This window comes from Crassostrea angulata, chromosome 1, assembly GCF_025612915.1.
Source record: "Crassostrea angulata isolate pt1a10 chromosome 1, ASM2561291v2, whole genome shotgun sequence".
In the NCBI taxonomy this organism is placed as follows: domain Eukaryota; kingdom Metazoa; phylum Mollusca; class Bivalvia; order Ostreida; family Ostreidae; genus Magallana; species Magallana angulata.
Genome location: NC_069111.1, coordinates 41,010,928 through 41,031,274, shown reverse-complemented (window position 1 = coordinate 41,031,274; position 20,347 = coordinate 41,010,928). Strand labels below are relative to the sequence as shown.

The window sequence follows — 20,347 nt, the reverse complement described above, 5'->3', positions numbered from 1 at the left end:
TTGTTCCGTTTATTTATTTTTGATTAATTAGAAATTTACGCTACTTGATTTCCTTATAATATACATGAATATAATATGCTACCAGTAATGGTTATAGGCCAAAAGCTGCATGTCTATTATTTCAGATATTTGACAGTGCCAGGTGCTTTAGTGCAGAGGACTGTACAATATCTGACATAATGGACAGTTTCATTTTATAACTTGAGAGTCATATACTGGTACATACCTGTTAACCCTCCCGCATTGCGCGGGAGACTCCCGCAAAACGGCCTAAAAATCTAAGATCTCCCGCATCCAACCTATCTCCCGCGCGGGAGACAAATTTCTCCCGCAATCGTATTTGTCTCCCCCATACCCCCCCCCCCCCCCAATTCTGAATCTTTACATGCAAATTTCAACAACCACTGCGGGTTTTTCTCTGATTTTGAGCTCAAAAAGCTGCCGTGTAGCTTGAATATATCAAAATCCATCCAAGTACTGTCTACCGTGATCATAGTATGACATGTTATAGTCCAGTTTACTTTTTACGATTACTTCCGGTTTTGACTTAAATCAGTTACGTATTTAGTTATGCATAGGCCTTATAAAAAATAAATAAAAGCTTAAAACATCTTGATTTTACTCTGTAACACCAAAGAAAACAATAACAGCCAGTGGTGTCACTTAACCAGTTAACAGGTGCACAGGTAAAGCACCCAAGCCACGTGCAGTGAGTCGTGACTAATTCTGTCTGGCCAGCACGGTCGGTAAAAATCAAAGTGAGTTTGGAACACTGAGTGTTTATACAAGCTACCGATAAAAAAGCATTTCACAAGAGTTTTTAAAGTTTATAGTACCGGTACTATGAATTACAGGGATGCTATAGACATTACAACAGAGATCATTTTTAAATGATTCTGGAGAAATACATGTTGTTTTGTGAATTAAAAATCTATCCTATATACAAGGCAAAAAATAATTTCAATTAATATTATTTTCTGGTGTTTTCTTCACTGGGTTTCACTGCAAATTCAAAATAGGCAAAATAATTTTTCTGTGTTTACCCTAAATGTCAGCATGCAGTGATGGTTCAATACTGAACAATAAGAGGACTTAATATAAAAAGTGGCACTAGTGACTTCTTGTATTGTACCATGTAAACAAAATAATAGTTTTCTGAACATATACAGCAACACAAGTTGTAATTGCACACTGGTAGTCATAGAAATAATAAAATTTAAAATGATTGCAAATGCATTAATTACAATGGTAAAATAAGGTATCTAACAGTATTTGTAATATATATTTGCATTTCACGTGAAAAAACGTCGTTTACGCAAAATCTCCCCCTTAGCCAAGTTGGTAAGGGGGAGATTCTCCCACATAGCAGCTTTGAAAGGTTAACAGGTATGCTGGTACAAAGATAAAAGTAATTCCCAGGGGGTGTTACCATGATGAATATGAATACATCTTTTAAATTCTATAAAACTGCAACATACAGATACCACAGTAGAATTATACAGAGTATAATGTTACATGTATAGAGAAATGCAAAATTTATTTTCTTTTGGGGGTGGGGGATGGGACAGGTAACAAAGAAGGGTCAGTGTGACACTTAAAATGTGTTCCACAGTATGGTCGCATATAAAAGTAGCGCAGTCTGAATGTCCCAGGGTCATCCAATAAATAAATAGTCAGCATATAATCAGCTCAGGATATAGAACTGAAGTACAGGTAACAGTTTTCATAGTCAAAGGGGCATTACTCTACAGAAAGAACACTGAAGGGTTGATATTGGTCCAAAATGAGCAAGACTTTAATATTTTCATGATTTAATGTATTATTCTAAAAGATGTTATATGATATCATACTTCGGCGTGGTAATTTCCACTTTCCATACAGCATGATATAGCAGAAATGATTAAAAAATCTATTACATCAGGATAATTGTATTGAAGAATTTATTTACTGTCTTAAAAGAACACAAAAAATGTTTACACATGTTAGATGCTCATTAGCATGTGCAATTTTGTAAGGCCATTCATCTCTGTATGAAAGAAATAAATAGTATAGAAATGCTACATTATTATATGTTCTGTGTATTAGATGTTCCTGTGAGGTAAGTACCATATAAAACATAAGAGCTTAATTTGATTTAAAAAAAAGGGACTGGTACATACATAATGATGTTTGTTTTCATTTTTTTTGAATGTCTTTAAAATTTGAACAACCAAGAAAATTCATAGTATATACAAATGCAAAACCATTGACAATAATTTAACAAAAATACTTAGTACATGTACCTTTATCTTGCCATGTTCATTTACATTAATTCAGCATCACAGGCATTGCTTGTTAATATAATTTCCATCATGTTACCTAATTTTGTTTTGTTCCTACAGCACTTGCGATTGCTTCCCTGAATCTATACATGCTATCAATCAATATAAACCATCACAACAATGCACACACAATTTTCTTTTTCACTCTTCAAAGAATCACCATACTAATACGAATTCTGTCAGCTGTTTTTATGTTCAGCTTTGTCAGCTGACTTCATGTTCAGCTATATCTTCCATTATTCTGCGTCTGGTTCCAGGGATACCCTCTTGTTGTCTGCCTACCTGGGGATTACTCACGGGGTGGTGTCTGTCATAGTAGGTCTCGTAATAGGAGTCGGTGAAGGTGTCTGTGCTATAATTACAAAGAAATCATTGTTCTGTTAGTTAAGGAGTGAACATGTGCAATTGTAATTTACTGAACATTGGGCACATTAAAAAAAATTGAATATGTTAACATATTGTGCATGTATATGAGGATTTTACCCACTGAATTTTTTTTTCAAATCTTTTGGCAATCATTTAAATATTGCAAGAAGAAAAAACATGCAGAAATTGTGATTATCAATGTGCGCAGGGTTCAAACAATGTCATTTCAAAAGTATGAAAATTTTTCAAGATTTCTTCTTTGGAATGCCCCCTCCAGCTTACCAGGTTTCAATACACAACTAATCATAAAGAAGTCTACAGGGATTTTGCATTGCAACAGACCCAGATGATAAGGAAGAAAAATTGTGTGAGGCATTTCAAATGACTTCCAAATGGAGAAAAGATGTCAACATTTTCAATTGTAAATCTCCATAAGAAAACAGTTTTTATTCCTGTGAATTTCAGTGAAAAATAATAATATGTCAATGAAGTTATCTTGGATACTCTCCCTTTCATCTATTTCAATTGCACTTTTTTCACAGGTATGTGCATTTGTTTAAATTATAAATAGTCTAAATGCGCTGCATAAATGTTTTGAGAAGGACTATAGCAGCAGGTCTGTAGCTCCTGGTCTGAAAAAATTTGGATGGACGTTCTGGGAGCTACAGTTCCATACCTGTTAAAAAGTTTCAATTTGCGGCATACAAAAAGATGCGCTAGTCTTGGACTAATTAACCTTATTCCCACAAAAAATCGTCACTTTACTTGCCTCAGATTCTCTTAAACACACTAACCAACCTCAGAAAATGAACTATGTAATATTCACATTCAGATCAAGTTGCCATTTTTGCATGTAAAAAACTGCACCACTTCACTTTATAGAGCTGGTGATGGTGTTTAAAAGAATATCAGAGGCAAGACAAGTGATGATATCTAGTAAAATGTCCAAGATTTTTTTTTCAATCAAATATTTGTAGAGAATGTGTTAAGAAGTAAGATTAATTTGTCCAAAACTAATTTTTTGTGCACTGTAAATTGTAATTTTTTAAAAACAAATGGAACTGTAGCTTCCATGTTGTCCATCCAATTTTTTTCAGACTGTGAGCTAGACACCTGCAGCTAGGAGCTCACACCAAAACATGTTGAAGATAAACAGGAACCATTCTGAGTGTACACTTACTAAAAATAGTGATAGGCCACACAGTAGTAGATGGTGAACACTATGATGAGAAAGACTGTCAAAATGGAGTAGAAGATCACACCGTCATTCTCCTGCAAAAGGAAGAAGTTTTTTTTTAGTAAAAATATGCTGTTCATAGATACATGCATAGGTATTGACCCAATTACTGGTAAAGGGATTTTCCTTGAAAACAATGTGAAGGAGCCAATCAGAATAGGGCATGAATTATTCAATAAAAATGAAAAAGAGACTTGGCCCTAATATCAGTATATGAGAGACTGGTTCCTAAATAGTTCAATTCTTTCATTGGTGCATAGTATTTGATGTTCCAGCATATATAAAACTATACCTCTTCTACAGCTGACTGCCAGTATTTCTTGCATGTTAGAAAAGAGCAGACATTTTCTGTCATATAAGTGATCAGGAATTCTGTAGCATTTTTACTCAAACCATCAGGGACACAGGCACTCATCAGTCTCTACAATAGTATACCACAAACCATCACTACTAGGGTTAACTATAATCTTTTTCTTTAAAATTACATATATTGACTCAAATATGTAGAATTTAATTCTTGAAGCACACAATACAGTTATAAAAGTGTGAAGGAACAACAAAATTTTCCTCAAACATATAAAACCTCAAATTAAATTCCTCTGACAAAAAGGGAATTTTTGTATAATGAACAAAAAACTTTTAGAATTTGACACCATGTACATGTTTATACCTATGTACTGGTAGATATTTTTGTGGACTGTATACCAGGGGTAAGAGGGATTACAAATGTTTATTGTTATATACATTATTACCTCACAGTCGTCCATCAGATCCTTCATGTCACTCTCCAGACATAACGAAACATCCCAGAATTCTTTCTTTCTCCTCCCAGCAAGGATGTCGCATCTCATGATGTCACAGTAATCAGCAAAGCAAACCGAGGATTTATCCTTGCAATTTCATTAAAAAAAATTATTCATTACTTATATGCTGACTTGATGTTGGGATCTGCATAATAAAATATTCAGTTTCTCTACACGCATGTATTTAGACTGTAAACAAGGTGAATATGAAAATAACCTAGCATTTATTTCTTTTTTTATGATCAGAAGGATAAAAGGTTTGAAAATTTAGACTAGAAATAAACAAAAGATCTCATTTAACAGAAAAATGATGTACCATTGGTACAAAAATAAATCCCACCATATGGCATGCATAAACTACCAGTAAGAGTGTGTTAAAATTTCAAGAATCTGCGATGAATGGATGGTGAGAAAAATGTGACAGAATTTTTTTATTTGCATAGACAGACAGACACACAAGAGTAAAACAGTATACCCCCTCTCCTTCGGAGCAGGAGGTATAATTAGAATTATTGGTTCAACATATCTTATTTACTATTTGATGATATACCAGTATCATACCTCTCTAACATATTCACTATGTCTATTATCAAAGTGTCGATCCAGGTAATCCTCAGAGTAGAAGCCTTTCCCGCAGTAGTTACAGTACCATTTGGAGATTCCCTCCGATACCTTGTTCTCTTCTTGCAGCAGGTATTTGTCTCTCTCTGGAGAAAACAGGCAAGTGTCTGGGACACTGGTCTTGACTTGTGTGAAAAGTGGATACACCACCTGCAGAAGTAGACAAATAGAGGACGTCGATAATTTGACAATAAACTAATTAAGAATATACAAAGCTATTGTTGATCGAGCTCACACCATGACAAATACATTGTACTACATTACTGCATGTGGTCTCATCAATATTGATAGAATTTCAATTTTCATGGATTTCATTGTTGAGTTGATCCATGAAATTAAATGAATCTAATACTCCAGGTACCGGTAATACAAAATATATATTGTATTTGACCACTGTAAATCAGAGGTCTGACAGTCCAAAGTCATTTGGCAAAGACTGTTCTTTTTCAAGATCTTATAGTCCTTATGCTCATAAATTCAACTGTTTTGAAATCCATTTGATGATACATGTATAAACCTTGAAGATTACAAAGGGGAAATTGTTGTTTGTACATCTAAATAACTCTGCCCTGCATCTTTTTGTTTGTTTTTTCATTCTTTTAACAATTCATTGCATTCACAAGCAAGATAACATGTTATACGTATAATTTCAATCCACACTTTACAAAAGTTATTTTCCTTGGGCGCCATCTTTGGGGAAAAACCCATATATTTCTCACAGTAGCATTTGTGGATAGAAGGTTGTTACTTCGTCATTTCACATTAGAAATTCATTTCCACTGTGAATTTTGATTGCCCCAAGTTTAGTTAGGACAACCCACATATTGAAGGAATAAATTAAATTCCAAGAGATTTCGTCGGAGGACGCCAAATATTTGGTTGCATAAAGAAGAAGAAAGTTGTTTTTTCCCTTTTAACCTTTGGGTTGACCCCGCAAAGGGGAACAACTTTTGCAAATTGTGTATTGGACTATACACCAGTATACTTGCCTCTTTCAGTAAATTCCTGACATTCCTTGATCGATCCCTTGGGCAATGTAAAGCATTTGTCAGTGATACAGTAACTGTCAAAACCTAAAACAAACAAGAGGTATTATCATCAAAAAGCTAGGCTGAATGTCATATGTAAATCAAGTTTTGGATAGTTCTTAAATTGAAGTATGCAGGTGTCCGTGATCCTACACACGGGCTAACACACTACAATTTATGTAGCCATCCAAATAAATCGAATTCTCAGTCACAAATTGTGTTTGATGCGTGAAAACATTGAATGTTGTATGAAATATACTCACTAATATTAAAAATGCAGAAATGTGTTGCATCAAATGCATGACTTCGGTTAAAAAATAAATAAAAGTAAAACCGGATGTTTAGAGGAGTGATGTAAAAATGATCATTAATGATAAAGGGACGACCGAATTTCCGGATTTCTAAAACCCTTAAAGTTTAAAAATATATTTTAAAATTCTTTCAACGGATTCAGCATTTTTGATAGCAAGAGTTCAAACTTAAACCTATAGATAAGTTAATTGATTTTTATAATTTAGATATTGATATACAAAATTACGGGAAATTAAATGTCCGCATCCAGTTTCTCTATTATGTGGAAAACTCGATATCCAGTTTTTTGTGCATGGCAAAATAAGCATGATAAGGTTAACTTTAGAATTATTTATTTATAATTTATTCTGTTCCTTGAATACAACTTGACATGAAATTGCATTTGCATTTTCCTAACAAAGTGGCCACACTGGAGAGAATAGGGTCACTTTCTTATCGCTTACGGAATGAATGTTTACAGATGAAAATTTTATACATGTGTAAATAACGGTACACGGTACTCTGTATTAAGATTACATATTCCTAAACTTCTCGATATTCATAATTATGGTGGCATATCTCTGCCCCTTGTGTGCAAGTTATTTTTCTATCAAATATGCCGACATGCAAGATAAATATGTTGACATGCAAGATAGTTATATCAACATGTAACATAACTATGTTGACATGCAGGAAAATTGCAATCAAATAAGAAACATAAAAAATCTCAAAAAATCACAAATATCGCCCACATGTGATATCCAGGATAATAGATGCTTCTTATTTATGTCAACATGCAACTTATTTATTATAGGTAAATACATGAGTAACGATCAGACCCAACCTAACACAAGAGTAAACCCCAACTAAACCCCGGGTTTACTTTCTGGGTTTACTTTGGGTTTACTCCAGGTTTACTCTTTGTAAATTAGGGTCCACTCAGGGTTTACTTTGGGTTTCCTTGAGAATTGCTTTTAGGGTCAACTGTACGCACTGAAGTGTGAAGCAGGCCTGTATTTTATCTAACCATCTTATTGTCTGTAATTCTTGCCCCTTGTATATTCCGAATACACATGAAGCATCTGCTATCAGGGGTATACTTCTGTCAGGGTTTACTCTCTGTGTCCACTCTGGGTTTACTATGGGTTTACTCTGGGTCCACTCTAGTAAACCTGGAGTAAACCCATAGTAAACCCAGGGTTTAGTTGGGGTTTACTTTCTGTTAGTTTGGGTTTGATTGGCACTGTCTGTAGACATGCAACTTATTTATGTCAACATGCAACTTAGTTATGTTGACATGCAAGATGAATATGTCGACATGCAACTTGTTTATGCAGACATGCAACTTATTTATGTCAACATGTAACTTCTTTATGTCGACCTGCAACTTATTTATGTCAACATCCAACTTAGTTATGTTAACATGCAAGATAAATATGTTGACATGCAACGTGTTTGTGCCAACATATTTATCTCGCATGTCAACATAACTAAGTTGCATGTTGATATAAATAAGTAGCATGTGAACAAACTAACTTGCATGATGATATAAATAAGTAGCATGTGAACATAACTAAGTTGCATGTTGACATGAATAAGTAGCATTTCAGCATATTTATCTTGCATGTGAACATTACTTACTTACATGTCAACATAAATAAAAAGCATTTAGGTAGCATCTTGGATGTCGCATGTGAGCGATATATAAGATTTTTAAAGATTTTTTATAATTTAACTCTTATTTGATTGCATTTTTCTTGCATGTCAACATAGTTAACTAAGTTGCATGTCAACATAATTATCTTGCATGTCAACATATTTATCTTGCATGTCGACATATTTGATAGAAAAATAATTTGCACACAAGGGGCAGAGATACCCCAGGGGTCAACTGATTTCCATTTTTTAATACTGACAAATTGTGAAACACATTCTGGTACATCAGAGTATTATCAAAGCATCCAATTTTCCTATTATAAATTTTCGAAAGAAATCTGTAAAACGGTTTGTTGAATTCTTTGTGTAAAAAAAATATAATATATCTATGAAGAAATCTTGGATTTTTTCATACTTCATGTATGTGTATTTTTGTGAAAAATAATGTAAAAAGTGATGGAAGTAGAAACCTGGGACAGAGTATAGAGAAAATTTGATTTCAATCAAATTGAGATACAATAATCACTATAATTGTCATTGTTTTCTATAGGCTCTAACTACATACTGCTATGCTACTACAGAATTGTTATCAAGGACATATATATTGAAAAAAGATTTATCGATCGTCAGGGTAGAACTTGACCTGGAAAACTCTCCATACATGTGACAAACCATCCTTGAGGAAAGCATCATATTGTGTTTCCTCGATGCAATGTTTTTAAGGAGCCTTAGACCAACTTGTCACTTGTGCAAGATAAATTGTTCCAGAAAACAGTCAACATGGTTGTCTTTAAGGTATTCGATGTATAACGACCACATTTTGTACCTAATAAATGAATGGTCCGATATTCTTAATCATGATATCATTTTGAAGGTGTTATCAAATAAAAATACTCCACCAAAGGAATTATCAAAATTTTGATTATGGTCCAACTAATTACACCTTGAATTTTGCATTGAAGTCTATGGGCAACGTATGTTTTATCAAGATATTGTAAAAAGTAACTTAAAATTTGTTAAACTCTCTTGGTTAATACATGCATAAACTTTCTTTTTATTGAAATATGAAATAAAATGAATCATTTACCGCAGATATTTTGACAAAATTAATTTTATTTTTTTCACCAAGGGGAGATAACTCTTTTTAAAAAATTTAAGGTGCAAAATGACTGGCTTCTTATATGTTGTCAGTCATGTAAATTTGGTTCATTTCACTTTCATTGTTATCTAGCAATACATATCTAACTAGTTTAAAATGATTCAAAATTGTTCAATATCCATTCATTATACATTGAATACCTTAAGTCATGCAGCTAGAAACAGAAGAATGTGTTCAGGTCAAAAGCTGCAGACCCATAGTCAACAAAAGAATACAAAGTTCTCGTACAAACCACTCTGTTGCTTCAGTACAACAAACCCTGTTGGTAAGGAAAGGGGACGAAAACCAGGTCATGATGAAAATGAATCAATAATAAACCAGCTGGCAGAAAGTCAGGATGAGGGTAAAGAATATGTTAACATGGCTTCTTTAAAACTTTCTTGATTTGGAATATTGCATTTTTGAAGTGTTGTTCTGTCTGTAAGAATACTAAACAGATGAAAACTTGCACTATTCCTTTCACCAGAAGCTGATGCTTTACATGAGACTGATGAATATAAGCAGGTCTTACAAGAAGAGTTCCATTATGATGGGGTTCACCACTCACTAATGATCATACATCCAGGTACCATTATCTCGTAGCACCTTTGGAATCGTCCAATATATGTATTTTAAAAGACTTTTAGAAATTATATATTGATATCAATGTCTCTCGAATATTCAGATTTAGGTAACATTTATTAAATAAATACAAAGGTTCACTTACAGTGTATTTAGATCTTTAAAAAAGTCTTAAAGTGTTGAACATCTTACAGATATGAGCTTGAAAATTAAACATTCTGTAAAGATTCATTATAAAATATTATTCAGATTTTTCAACCAGTTTGAACCAGTTTTGATGGACTTATCCTTTAATTTATCTCCCTTATTCAGCCATTAGATGGGAAAAAGATAAACCACGCTCCACGACCCCCGAACTACAGCTCAGTGAAGCGTGTGCATTGGTTCATTCACTTCCACAGTGGAGAGTGGCAGATACAGTAAGGGTTCTTTTTGTGTTTATTTTTTATCAATACGATATCATTACTGTAGATTCCTAATTAAATGTGAGGAATTAATATCCGCGTAAAATTGCGAGAAGCACCTTTCGTTGATTTTAAAACAACACCATTATTTACTGAGGGTTGAAAACTATAAGAAATGAGGATAAAAGTTCCTCATTTCACGATATTATATTCTTGCTATTTGACTCAAAACATTTGACCCAAAACAGCAGGATCACGGAATTAAGTACTCCCATAATATAAGGAATTTACAGTATCTATATTACTGGCTTTATACACAGCAAAAGTTGAAATGAGGCATTACAAACTCTGTAATCTTGTATTTACATGTACAAATGTCAATGCAATGCTAGATTAATGGTAGATATATGAACTCTTCGTCAATTTTACAACATGTACTTTTTTGTAACCATTAGTTTAACCTTTAGTTACCCAATCTTTAAAAGAAAGATTCAGTCAGAAGACAACCATTGGAATATGCGCAACACATATAACACATATTTTACATGTTTAAGGGGGGTGGAGCCCCCATCCCCCCGTTTCTTGCCAAGATATCAATAAGACTTTCAAAAACGATGCTTCATGCATGTTAATTTGCTTTCAATTGGTAGATGTTATTGGGATCTGTAATGATTTCTTTCCATATTTGACTTTTATCTTCTTACCTGATAAGGCCTTGAACATAAGTTGAGTTATAGCTCTTGGGCTTAATATGCAGAATATATATATACAGGATGTGAATTGTGTTTAGGCCATACCAATTTGAGTTCTTGGTTGCCGGAGCTGCGGGCACGTGCCTAAGGGCTTTCCAAAAAATAATATTAAAAATAAATCCCACTACCGGAAATTTTTGTTTTGTTTCCTGCTCCATTTTTGGCTCTTTTATTTTTTTCATTAGTCATGATTGATTTTTTTTTTACATTGAACATACCAAAAATTTCCCAGTAGATTGTAAGCAAGATTTACAAGTAAATAATGCCTGTATGTGAGGATAGAATTAGTGATCAGGAAGTGTCTGATACAATGGCGAATAAAGTCACTAACTTTTTACTGCTTTTTACATGTATTTCAAAGGAAAAACTGACATTTTAAAATAAAATGTTATCGGTCGCCATTATTTTTTTATGTCGCCCCCAAATTTTAGTTTTTTAATTCTAAAATTGATAAAGCGCTCGCTTGCTCCAATATTTTTTTGGCTAGAATCCGAAGATCAAGAAATCAAATTGGTGTAGCCTTACCAATAGTCTTTTTTCTGGATAATTTTAGGATCCGCATGCATGTCATACTGACAAATCTTAGTTTATCATTGTAGAAAATCATAAAAGTCAAGAGTCATGGAGGATTTATTTTCATGAAGGGACAGCTTAAAGAACTGACAGATCTTGTCAAATCTCATAAAAATATTTCTGCAGTATTCGTCAATGTAGACATTCTAAAAATCAATCAGGTGGCTATGCTACAAGGAGCTTGGCAATTACCAGTTTTTGACAGGTACTGTACTTGTCTACTGTATCTACAGCTTAATTTCTACCGTACTTGAAAATTTAGCTGGAAGAGGTTTTAATATTCTAGCTAATTTTTAATGTGGAAAATTAATACGACTATATGACTTTTGATTTAATTGCTCAACTATACGGGATTTATAAGCTTAGTTTTCATTAAGAAAGAGATACCTTTGAAATATCATAAAGTCATTGAATAATTACCAGTTTATTCTAGCTAGTGGCATGAAGCATCAAACACTTTTTTTAATAGTAACTTATTCAAAGCTAGTCTCTCCATGTAAACCCAGGTCTTTCAGAGTTTTTCCACATGTTTTAGTCAAAATTTCTGTCTTGCAGGTATACTCTTGTTCTTCACATATTCAGAGAGTATGCACATACACGAGAGGCTAAATTACAAATTGCTTTAGCAGAAATTCCATATATCAGGTAACGATCATATAATGAAAAAAATCTCTCTAATAATGTGTACAGGGTGTGTGTGTCAGTGAAATATTGCAAATGCAGTCGATTATTTAAACTGTGAATAATTAAGAATGGTGCAAGTGTTTTTGATTATTTTTCTGATGTGCAGCTATTAGTTCAGTTACCTTCTTCATTAAATTTTTTAGATTCAATGTAAATTTGTTTTATAACAAATTGACATTGAATGTATCGTGATTATTTTGATACTTCTGTTCATCTTATGAATACTGATATTGTTTGTGCCTTTTGCTTTCAGAGGGCGATTGGAACAAATCAATGAAGGCCAGCATGATCATGTGACAGGAAAGATGCACTACGTTGTGTCAGGAGGGTTCCGTTTTACTTACATTCAAAAACGACATGCGCTGGTAGCGGTAAGTACACCTTTATTTATAAGAATGACACTTGGGATGATACAGAAAAAGAGTGCATCAAAGTGTATATTGCTTTTGTTTAATGATCAGGTATATAGTGATAGGAAAAGAATTATATCTAGATTTTGATGTGGTCTATTAGATTTTGTCAAGCCTGCATCATGAATATTCCACAGATAATACATAGCTTCCTCTATAAACCATACCTTAATAACGGTGTATACTTGAAACTAAAAAATTTCAATTGCAGTTCAATTATTTTACATATATTACATAAAAATTAAGTAAACAATACCATTGTCTTGTAGACTTGTAACATTTTAAAGAGCTATGTTGTGAACAATATGTAATGCAGGAAAGAGAAAGAAGACTAAGAGGAGAACTAGAGAAAGTGAGACAACAGAGGGAGGTGTTGAGACAGAACAGAATCAATCAGCAGTACCCCACTGTAGCTGTAGTTGGCTACACTAATTGTGGTAAAGAATATTAACATTCTAATCTTTCCATTCCAATAAAAACCATAATCTCACCAGTAACTATTGAGAATCGCTCATAAACCTGTTTTCTAAAATTTTCAAGGAAAGACAACTCTTATCAAAGCACTGACAGAGGATGAGTCTTTGACCCCTGAGAATAGACTTTTTGCTACATTAGATGTCACAGTTCATCAAGCCTTTTTGAAGAACATGAAAGTTCTTCTTATTGACACTGTTGGTTTTATCTCAGACATTCCCAAGACTCTTATGGAAGCTTTTTCTGCCACTCTAGAGGATGCTTTGATAGCAGTAAGCCATATGTACCCAATATTAGAGAAGTCAGATCAATACAATTTGTAAGGTGCCATTGGATCTCTTTTGCATTAAAAGAAGTATTTTCCCTCTGATACATGTACACATGTACTTAATATCTTTCTTCACATTCATTACGGTAATTTCTATAATATTTTTATAGTTTGTGTTTCTGTAAATATCTAATACCCGGTACGTGATACATTAGCTGGTCATTTGTCTGTCACAAATTCTTTCTCCTCTTTTGTAGGATGTAGTTCTTCATGTCAGGGACTTAAGTCATCCTGATTATAGGAATCAAGATGAAAATGTTGTTGATATTTTGGGGAAACTGCTCTCTGAAGAAAAGTTACAAAACATGTTGGTTGTCAACAATAAATGTGATCTTTTAAGGTACTGGGACTTGTAGACTGTGGATTCCTAATTAAACATGAGGAATTAATACCATGTAAAATTACAAGACTAGAGGCACTCCTCGCAAATTTTAAAGTCTGGTTTGTTTATTTTTTAGCTAACCTGAGCTGAAAGCTCAAGTGAGCTATTCTGATCACATTTTGTCTGTCGTCCGTCTGTCTGTCCGTCCGTCTGTCTGTAAACTTTTCACATTTTCAACATCTTCTCAAGAACCACTGGGCCAATTTCATTCAAACTTGGCACAAAGCATCCTTAGCCTAAGGGGATTTAAAGTTGTGAAAATTAAGGACCACGCCCTTTTGCAAAGGGAGATAATTAGGAATTTATGAAAATTTTCGAGAAATTTTCAAAAATCTTCTTCTCATGAACCATAAGACCAGGAAAGCTGAAACTTGTGTGGAAGCATCCTCAGGTAGTGTAGATTCTAATTTGTGAAAATCATGATCCCCGTGGGTAGGGTGGGGCCACAATGGGGGGTCGAAGTTTTACATAGGAATATACAGAGTAAATCTTTAAAAATCTTCTTCTCATGAACCATAAGACCAGGAAAGCTGAAACTTGTGTGGAAGCATCCTCAGGTAGTGTAGATTCTAATTTGTGAAAATCATGACCCCCGAGGGTAGGGTGGGGCCACAATGGGGGGTCGAAGTTTTACATAGGAATATACAGAGTAAATCTTTAAAAATCTTCTTCTCATGAACCATAAGACCAGGAAAGCTGAAACTTGTGTGGAAGCATCCTCAGGTAGTGTAGATTCTAATTTGTGAAAATCATGACCCCCGAGGGTAAGGTGGGGCCACAATGGGGGGTCGAAGTTTTACATAGGAATATACAGAGTAAATCTTTAAAAATCTTCTTCTCATGAACCATAAGACCAGGAAAGCTGAAACTTGTGTGGAAGCATCCTCAGGTAGTGTAGATCCAAATTTGTGAAAATCATGATCCCCGGGGGTAGGGTGGGGCCACAATGGGGGGTCGAAGTTTTACATAGGAATATATAGAGTAAATCTTTAAAAATCTTCTTCACAGAAATTAATCAGCCAGGAAAGCTGAAATTTGAGTGGAAGCATCCTCAGGTAGTGTAGATCCAAAGTTGTGAAAATCATGACCCCTGGGGGTAGGGTGGGGCCACAATGGGGGATCGAAGTTTTACATAGGAATATATAGAGTAAATCTTTAAAAATCTTCTTCACAGAAACTAATCAGCCAGGAAAGCTGAAACTTGTGTGAAAGCATCCTCAGGTAGTGTAGATACAAAGTTGTGAAAATCATGATCCCCGGGGGTAGGGTGGGGCCACAATGGAGGTTGAAGTTTTACATAGGAATATATAGAGTAAATCTTTAAAAATCTTCTTCTCAGAAACTAATCAGCCAGATGATTCTTTATAATTGTTAAGACTTTGGCCCCAGGACAATTCTTTGGCCTCACAAGAAGGTTCAGAGTTTGATGTACGTTTATATCCCATATATAAACAATTGTTTAAGGATCTTTTTGAGAACTGCAATACTCAACATATGATACGACTATAAAATCATCCTGTTAGAAAAGGGACTAATGATTATAAACATAAGAATATCCAGGGGGAAAATGGATTTTATTTATTGTACATTGTCCAGATAGTTTGTATTATGACTCCATTAAGCTGATTTTATCATACCTATTGTTCCTCAGGTGAGCGATGTGGCCCATGGGCCTCTTGTTTTGACAGTTGTGAGCCACTTGGCTCCTTTGGGCAATAAAGAAATAAGAATTCATATTTAAAAAATTGAGGCACACAAAATGTTGGAATTGCAGAATTAAGTTCTTGCATGAATTAAGGAATACATGACCAGCCATTTCATGATTGTGTTAGATTCTCTCTTGTTTGATTCATTAGTGATGATGAAAAAAGCTCTGACGGTCTCAATATATCAGCAGTAACTGGCTCTGGATTAGATGAACTGAAGACACGGCTGGAAGAAGCCATTATAAAGAGTACAGGAAGAATGAGGAAAGTCTTTAGAATACCAGTCGGAGGGGATCATTTAAGGTATATCCGCTACATATCGCAGCTTAACTTAGACTTGAAAAATAAACAGGCATTCCCTTATTTATTGCTTTTCCTGTTTTCAATATCAAGAAAGTGGTGTGCACACCTGAAGCTCTATCAGTCTAAAACTTTTGTAATAGACTTTTTCTTTTCCATTTTCAGTTGGCTGTACAAAAATTCCACAGTGTTGTCAATAACAGATGGTGAAAATGGAGATTCTTATTTAGTGGAGACTATTATCAATACAGCTGCTTATGGAAAATTTAAACATTTGTTTTCTACAAATAAAAGGAAACCCTGAGGCTGAAGTGAAATTGTATTGTATGCAACATTCTATAAATATCTATAGTGCCAAACACAAAATACATGTAAAATTTAAAAATCTGTATTTTTTTTAAATTAAAGATATGATTCAGAATGAAGAATTTTGAAGGTGTGGTTAGATTAAGTATGCATATATAGACAGGCATATTGATTATTTCCAACCCTTATTCTTCAATATATAGGTTCTAACCTAATATGTACATTAAAACTATTTGCCTGCATAAATATTGATGCTACCTTTTGAAAAAATTATTTTTACTGCTCTGTTGTTCACAAGTTGTAGTAGAAGCTGATAGTCCAAACATAGAAGAGAATTTGAGTAGAAAAAGGTCTCTAAAATACTTCTTTGTAAAATCACATATACTTTTATGAGGCTGTGGTGTAATTATTCTTCCTTCTGAAAAAAAAGTTCAAATTACCTGTGCATAGAGCTGTGTAAAAAATTATTGAGGCTGGGGGAATTTATTAAGTCTGCTCATACAATGTAACCATTTAAGGTAATACTTTGAGAAATGTTAACAGTCAAACAAAAGCTAGGTTAAACCAGCACTAGTCTTTGCACTTCATATATTTTGATAGAAAGACCCTTCCACTTTGCAAGGTTAGGAACTTGTTCTGATTTTTTTTTATTGCAGGAGACAATCTACATGTATAATGTTTCACCGGAGGGGACTATAGCTTTCCTCTGTGTCCGTCAGTCCGTCTATCTGTCCGTCCGTCTGTCTGTCCCACTTCAGTTTTCCACTGTTTTTTTCTTTATGGGTTTGACGAATGACATGAAACTTGCTGAGCAGCTTCAAAATGTTAAACTACAGATCAAGTTTACACTTTTATAGCGTCTGGCTGACATATTTTCAAGAAAATTAATTTTCTATAATCAAATTTTTGAATGTTCGGGTTCGTTATCGGGCTCGGTGTGTATCAAATTTCTACAAACCGGTAGGGGACGTGTATTGCTTATGCAATACTCTCAGAATGCTTGTTTATCCTTGTAGTAATTCTCCCCATTTTGGCTTTATTGCAATCTAATTAAAGTAAGATGTTAGATCCATTGGCATACTACACAGCAATACATCCAATTTTAATTAAATTGGGCTTTATTGCTTACCAATCCAAATCATACCTTGCAGAGCAATAAATATACTGGTACATGTATTCGTATTAAAATGTAACACGAGTTTTCAATAAACAGTCTATATTTGGAAGAAAAAAAAACAAACCTTAATATCCAAATCATTATTTTACAATTAATTTTATTAAGAAATAACACACTGTAATCTTTGATGGTACATGTACAAACAATTATGTGATCAAATAATTTTACAACTCAATTTTAAATTGGTGAGCACACATTTTGGACAACATTTATTCCAGTTTACAAGATAATAAACCTTAAAGATTAATGATGTCTACTGTGCAAACATTACTTAGCTCTCATTGAAGGGCAAGCAAACAACGATGTATTATCAATAACATTCTTGAAGAGATTTTTGCCAAGATGTTGCTGTAATGAATTGCATATAAATGAACCAACATCAATCAGTATCTGTACTTGGTGGAGTAATCTTTGGGCGATATCACAAGACCTCTTCCTTTTCTTGCTCCTCGGAAAACGGTCTCCACAATGTCTATAAACTCTTGCACATCTGCCATGGACCAGTTAATTTTATTGTTGTTACCAGTTCCCAAGTCTATCATGATATGCTTATTCCTGTAGAAGAACATGACAGTACATGGGTCGTACAATTCGTACATTTTGTTGAAGTCAGGAACTTCTGAAGTATCCACTAAATACACAACAGCGAAATTCTTCATTTTTTCTGCACACTTGTAAAGTGTTTCATCCATCACCATACAAGATGGATCCCAGTCGTGACCAAATCTTATCACTACCACACGGTCCTCTTCAGCTAAAATGGCTTGGTCAACTTGCCATCCATTGTGAAGATGCTGAAGCATGTACGACATGGTGATGAATCGTCTAAAAATATATTTACATAAACATATATTTACAAATAGATTGAAAATAAAATATGATCTTTATTTCCAAAATTCTTTAGAAAAGACCGGGAGCTACAAACCTGCAGCTATAAGGAAATGACAAGATACTGTTGTTTAATACATTATGAAGTATATCATCTTGAATTACTTACCGAGTTTCAAACTGAAATTACAGGGTCTCTGAAATGGAAAAAAACCAACTCATTATTAGAGGGTAAACGATAATCTGCTGTTGATACAATGTTGATAAGATCAATAAGCATTATGGCCAAGTTATTCAACAATGGTTCGCCACGATCTGTGTCTTTTTACTCATCCATGTAAAAGAAAATGCACATAAATGTATGTTAAGTTTATAGGTGTAGTAAAAAAAATCATGACGAGCCCAATGGTAACGTTGTATCTTCAACCAACAATCATGACAATGTACACAAGGCACCATGTTGGACATTTTCGCACAAGTTTCGTAGTATACCCAGAAAGAGAAAGTTGATATATCAAAATAATGTATGAGTAATCAAAATTAGCATTGATTTGTCTAATAAAAGCACAGGTTTCTTTTTAAGGCTTTATACTTTACAGTTTACTTACATTTTCAGTCGATGCTACTAGAGCGCCCTCTTCCGGTCTGGCTCAATTAGAACATTGATTAAGTCGTTCCATGACTATGATAGCTTCAAAACTTTTCTTGATATTTTCAGTCAGATCCTTTTTTTTAAATGATGAAAAATTATGACACAGCTTTTGAACTCATCCTCAGTATTTGAACAACAAAAGAGAGGTTTAACAGACCTACGTGTACGTGTACCTGTACGTGTAGGTTACAAGTTAGAACTACGCGTACCAGCTCATTTTACCTTTCTTGTTTATATAGCAGTTGTAACGTGTACCTGTACGTGTAAAGTTTTGATGAAATTCTTGATATCCTCTCCTACTAAGCTGAGAATTTTAGTTATAGTCGAAAATTGAGAATTCTGTATATGTTAATTTTATTATACATCACTGTTTATATATGTATATTTTTATTTATCACAGATGAATAAAATAACAGAGCCATTGCAAGTTTTTGAGGTAGAGATACGTGCATTAAAACTCCAATAACATATTAAATTTTAATGAAAATTTATGTTTGTAGATATCAGTATTTGCATTGAAATACTCAGACTTAAGAAAAATAAAAATATTTGTTAAAATAAGTAGCCAACAGGGAAACAGAAGCTACAAGTTCGACCTTACGGGTACTTTGCAATTTACACGTATGTTCATTCGGGTACATACGTGTAGAAATTCGTCATTACACAAACTGATGACGTAATGCACATATTTTCCTTTCTACACGTACACGTACGCGTACACGTTGGTTTGCTAAACCTCTCTAATAATTATTTAATCGTATTCTTAATTTCAAAAGTCCATTGAGCTCAATTTCCGTATCTAAAAACAAATATTTCGCGAATAAACGCGTAAAAACGAAACTATTGCGAAAAAACTTTTATGCATAACTTTTGCGAATAAATGCGTAATTTTCGCGATGTAACGCAATCCTTTCCCGAAAAAGCGTAGTTTTGCGAATAAAAATAGATGTTCGATCCGCTCGCTTACTCACTGTGTAGCATATAATTCTAGTTGGAGCGAATATACGCACAAACGCAATATACCGCCTAACTTTTTAGACTTTGTATACTGTTAGAGTTACAATACATGTAAGTGCATTTCCAGTCATTATCAGTTCAATATGCTATGATTTTTAAAGCAAAAAAACAAAAACAAAAACAAAAAAAAACAAACCCAACACAAGTCATAAAAAACAGTGTACTTCCTATAACCGTTAGAAAAAAAAATAGAAAGTTAGACTATTGATATTTTTCAGAATATTATATTTCGCTCAGTAATGATATCTAAATTTATGAAATAAAATCCTACACAACTTTGTCAAATTAGAAATATATACATAAATTCACGT

General features: G+C 33.8%; 3 protein-coding genes across 3 annotated transcripts; 1 reads left to right on the top strand and 2 right to left on the bottom strand.

Annotated features, from left to right (window-relative positions):
• Positions 1-1,916: 1,916 nt before the first annotated feature.
• LOC128190935 (uncharacterized) lies at positions 1,917-6,744 on the bottom strand. The gene is made up of 7 exons (XM_052863192.1): positions 6,640-6,744; positions 6,338-6,421; positions 5,289-5,498; positions 4,677-4,814; positions 4,217-4,345; positions 3,868-3,959; positions 1,917-2,673 (listed from the first exon to the last, which is right to left on the bottom strand). Exons 1-7 carry the CDS (start codon positions 6,676-6,678, stop codon positions 2,526-2,528), a joined length of 840 nt encoding a protein of 279 aa, XP_052719152.1. The 5' UTR covers positions 6,679-6,744; the 3' UTR covers positions 1,917-2,525.
• A 236-nt stretch (positions 6,745-6,980) lies between these two features.
• On the top strand, positions 6,981-16,484 carry LOC128168390 (putative GTP-binding protein 6). Its single transcript, XM_052834662.1, has 13 exons — positions 6,981-7,111; positions 8,874-9,118; positions 9,629-9,825; positions 9,949-10,047; positions 10,356-10,462; positions 11,799-11,977; positions 12,328-12,417; positions 12,710-12,827; positions 13,183-13,303; positions 13,407-13,612; positions 13,866-14,008; positions 15,907-16,059; positions 16,222-16,484. The coding sequence occupies exons 2-13, from the start codon at positions 9,036-9,038 to the stop codon at positions 16,358-16,360; spliced, it is 1,635 nt and encodes a 544-aa protein (XP_052690622.1). The 5' UTR covers positions 6,981-7,111; positions 8,874-9,035; the 3' UTR covers positions 16,361-16,484.
• Positions 16,485-17,616: 1,132 nt separating this feature from the next.
• LOC128188018 (thioredoxin-like protein 4A) lies at positions 17,617-19,104 on the bottom strand. Its single transcript, XM_052858781.1, has 3 exons — positions 18,976-19,104; positions 18,537-18,564; positions 17,617-18,364 (listed from the first exon to the last, which is right to left on the bottom strand). The coding sequence occupies exon 3, from the start codon at positions 18,349-18,351 to the stop codon at positions 17,923-17,925; it is 429 nt and encodes a 142-aa protein (XP_052714741.1). The 5' UTR covers positions 18,352-18,364; positions 18,537-18,564; positions 18,976-19,104; the 3' UTR covers positions 17,617-17,922.
• Between the last annotated feature and the right edge of the window lie 1,243 nt (positions 19,105-20,347).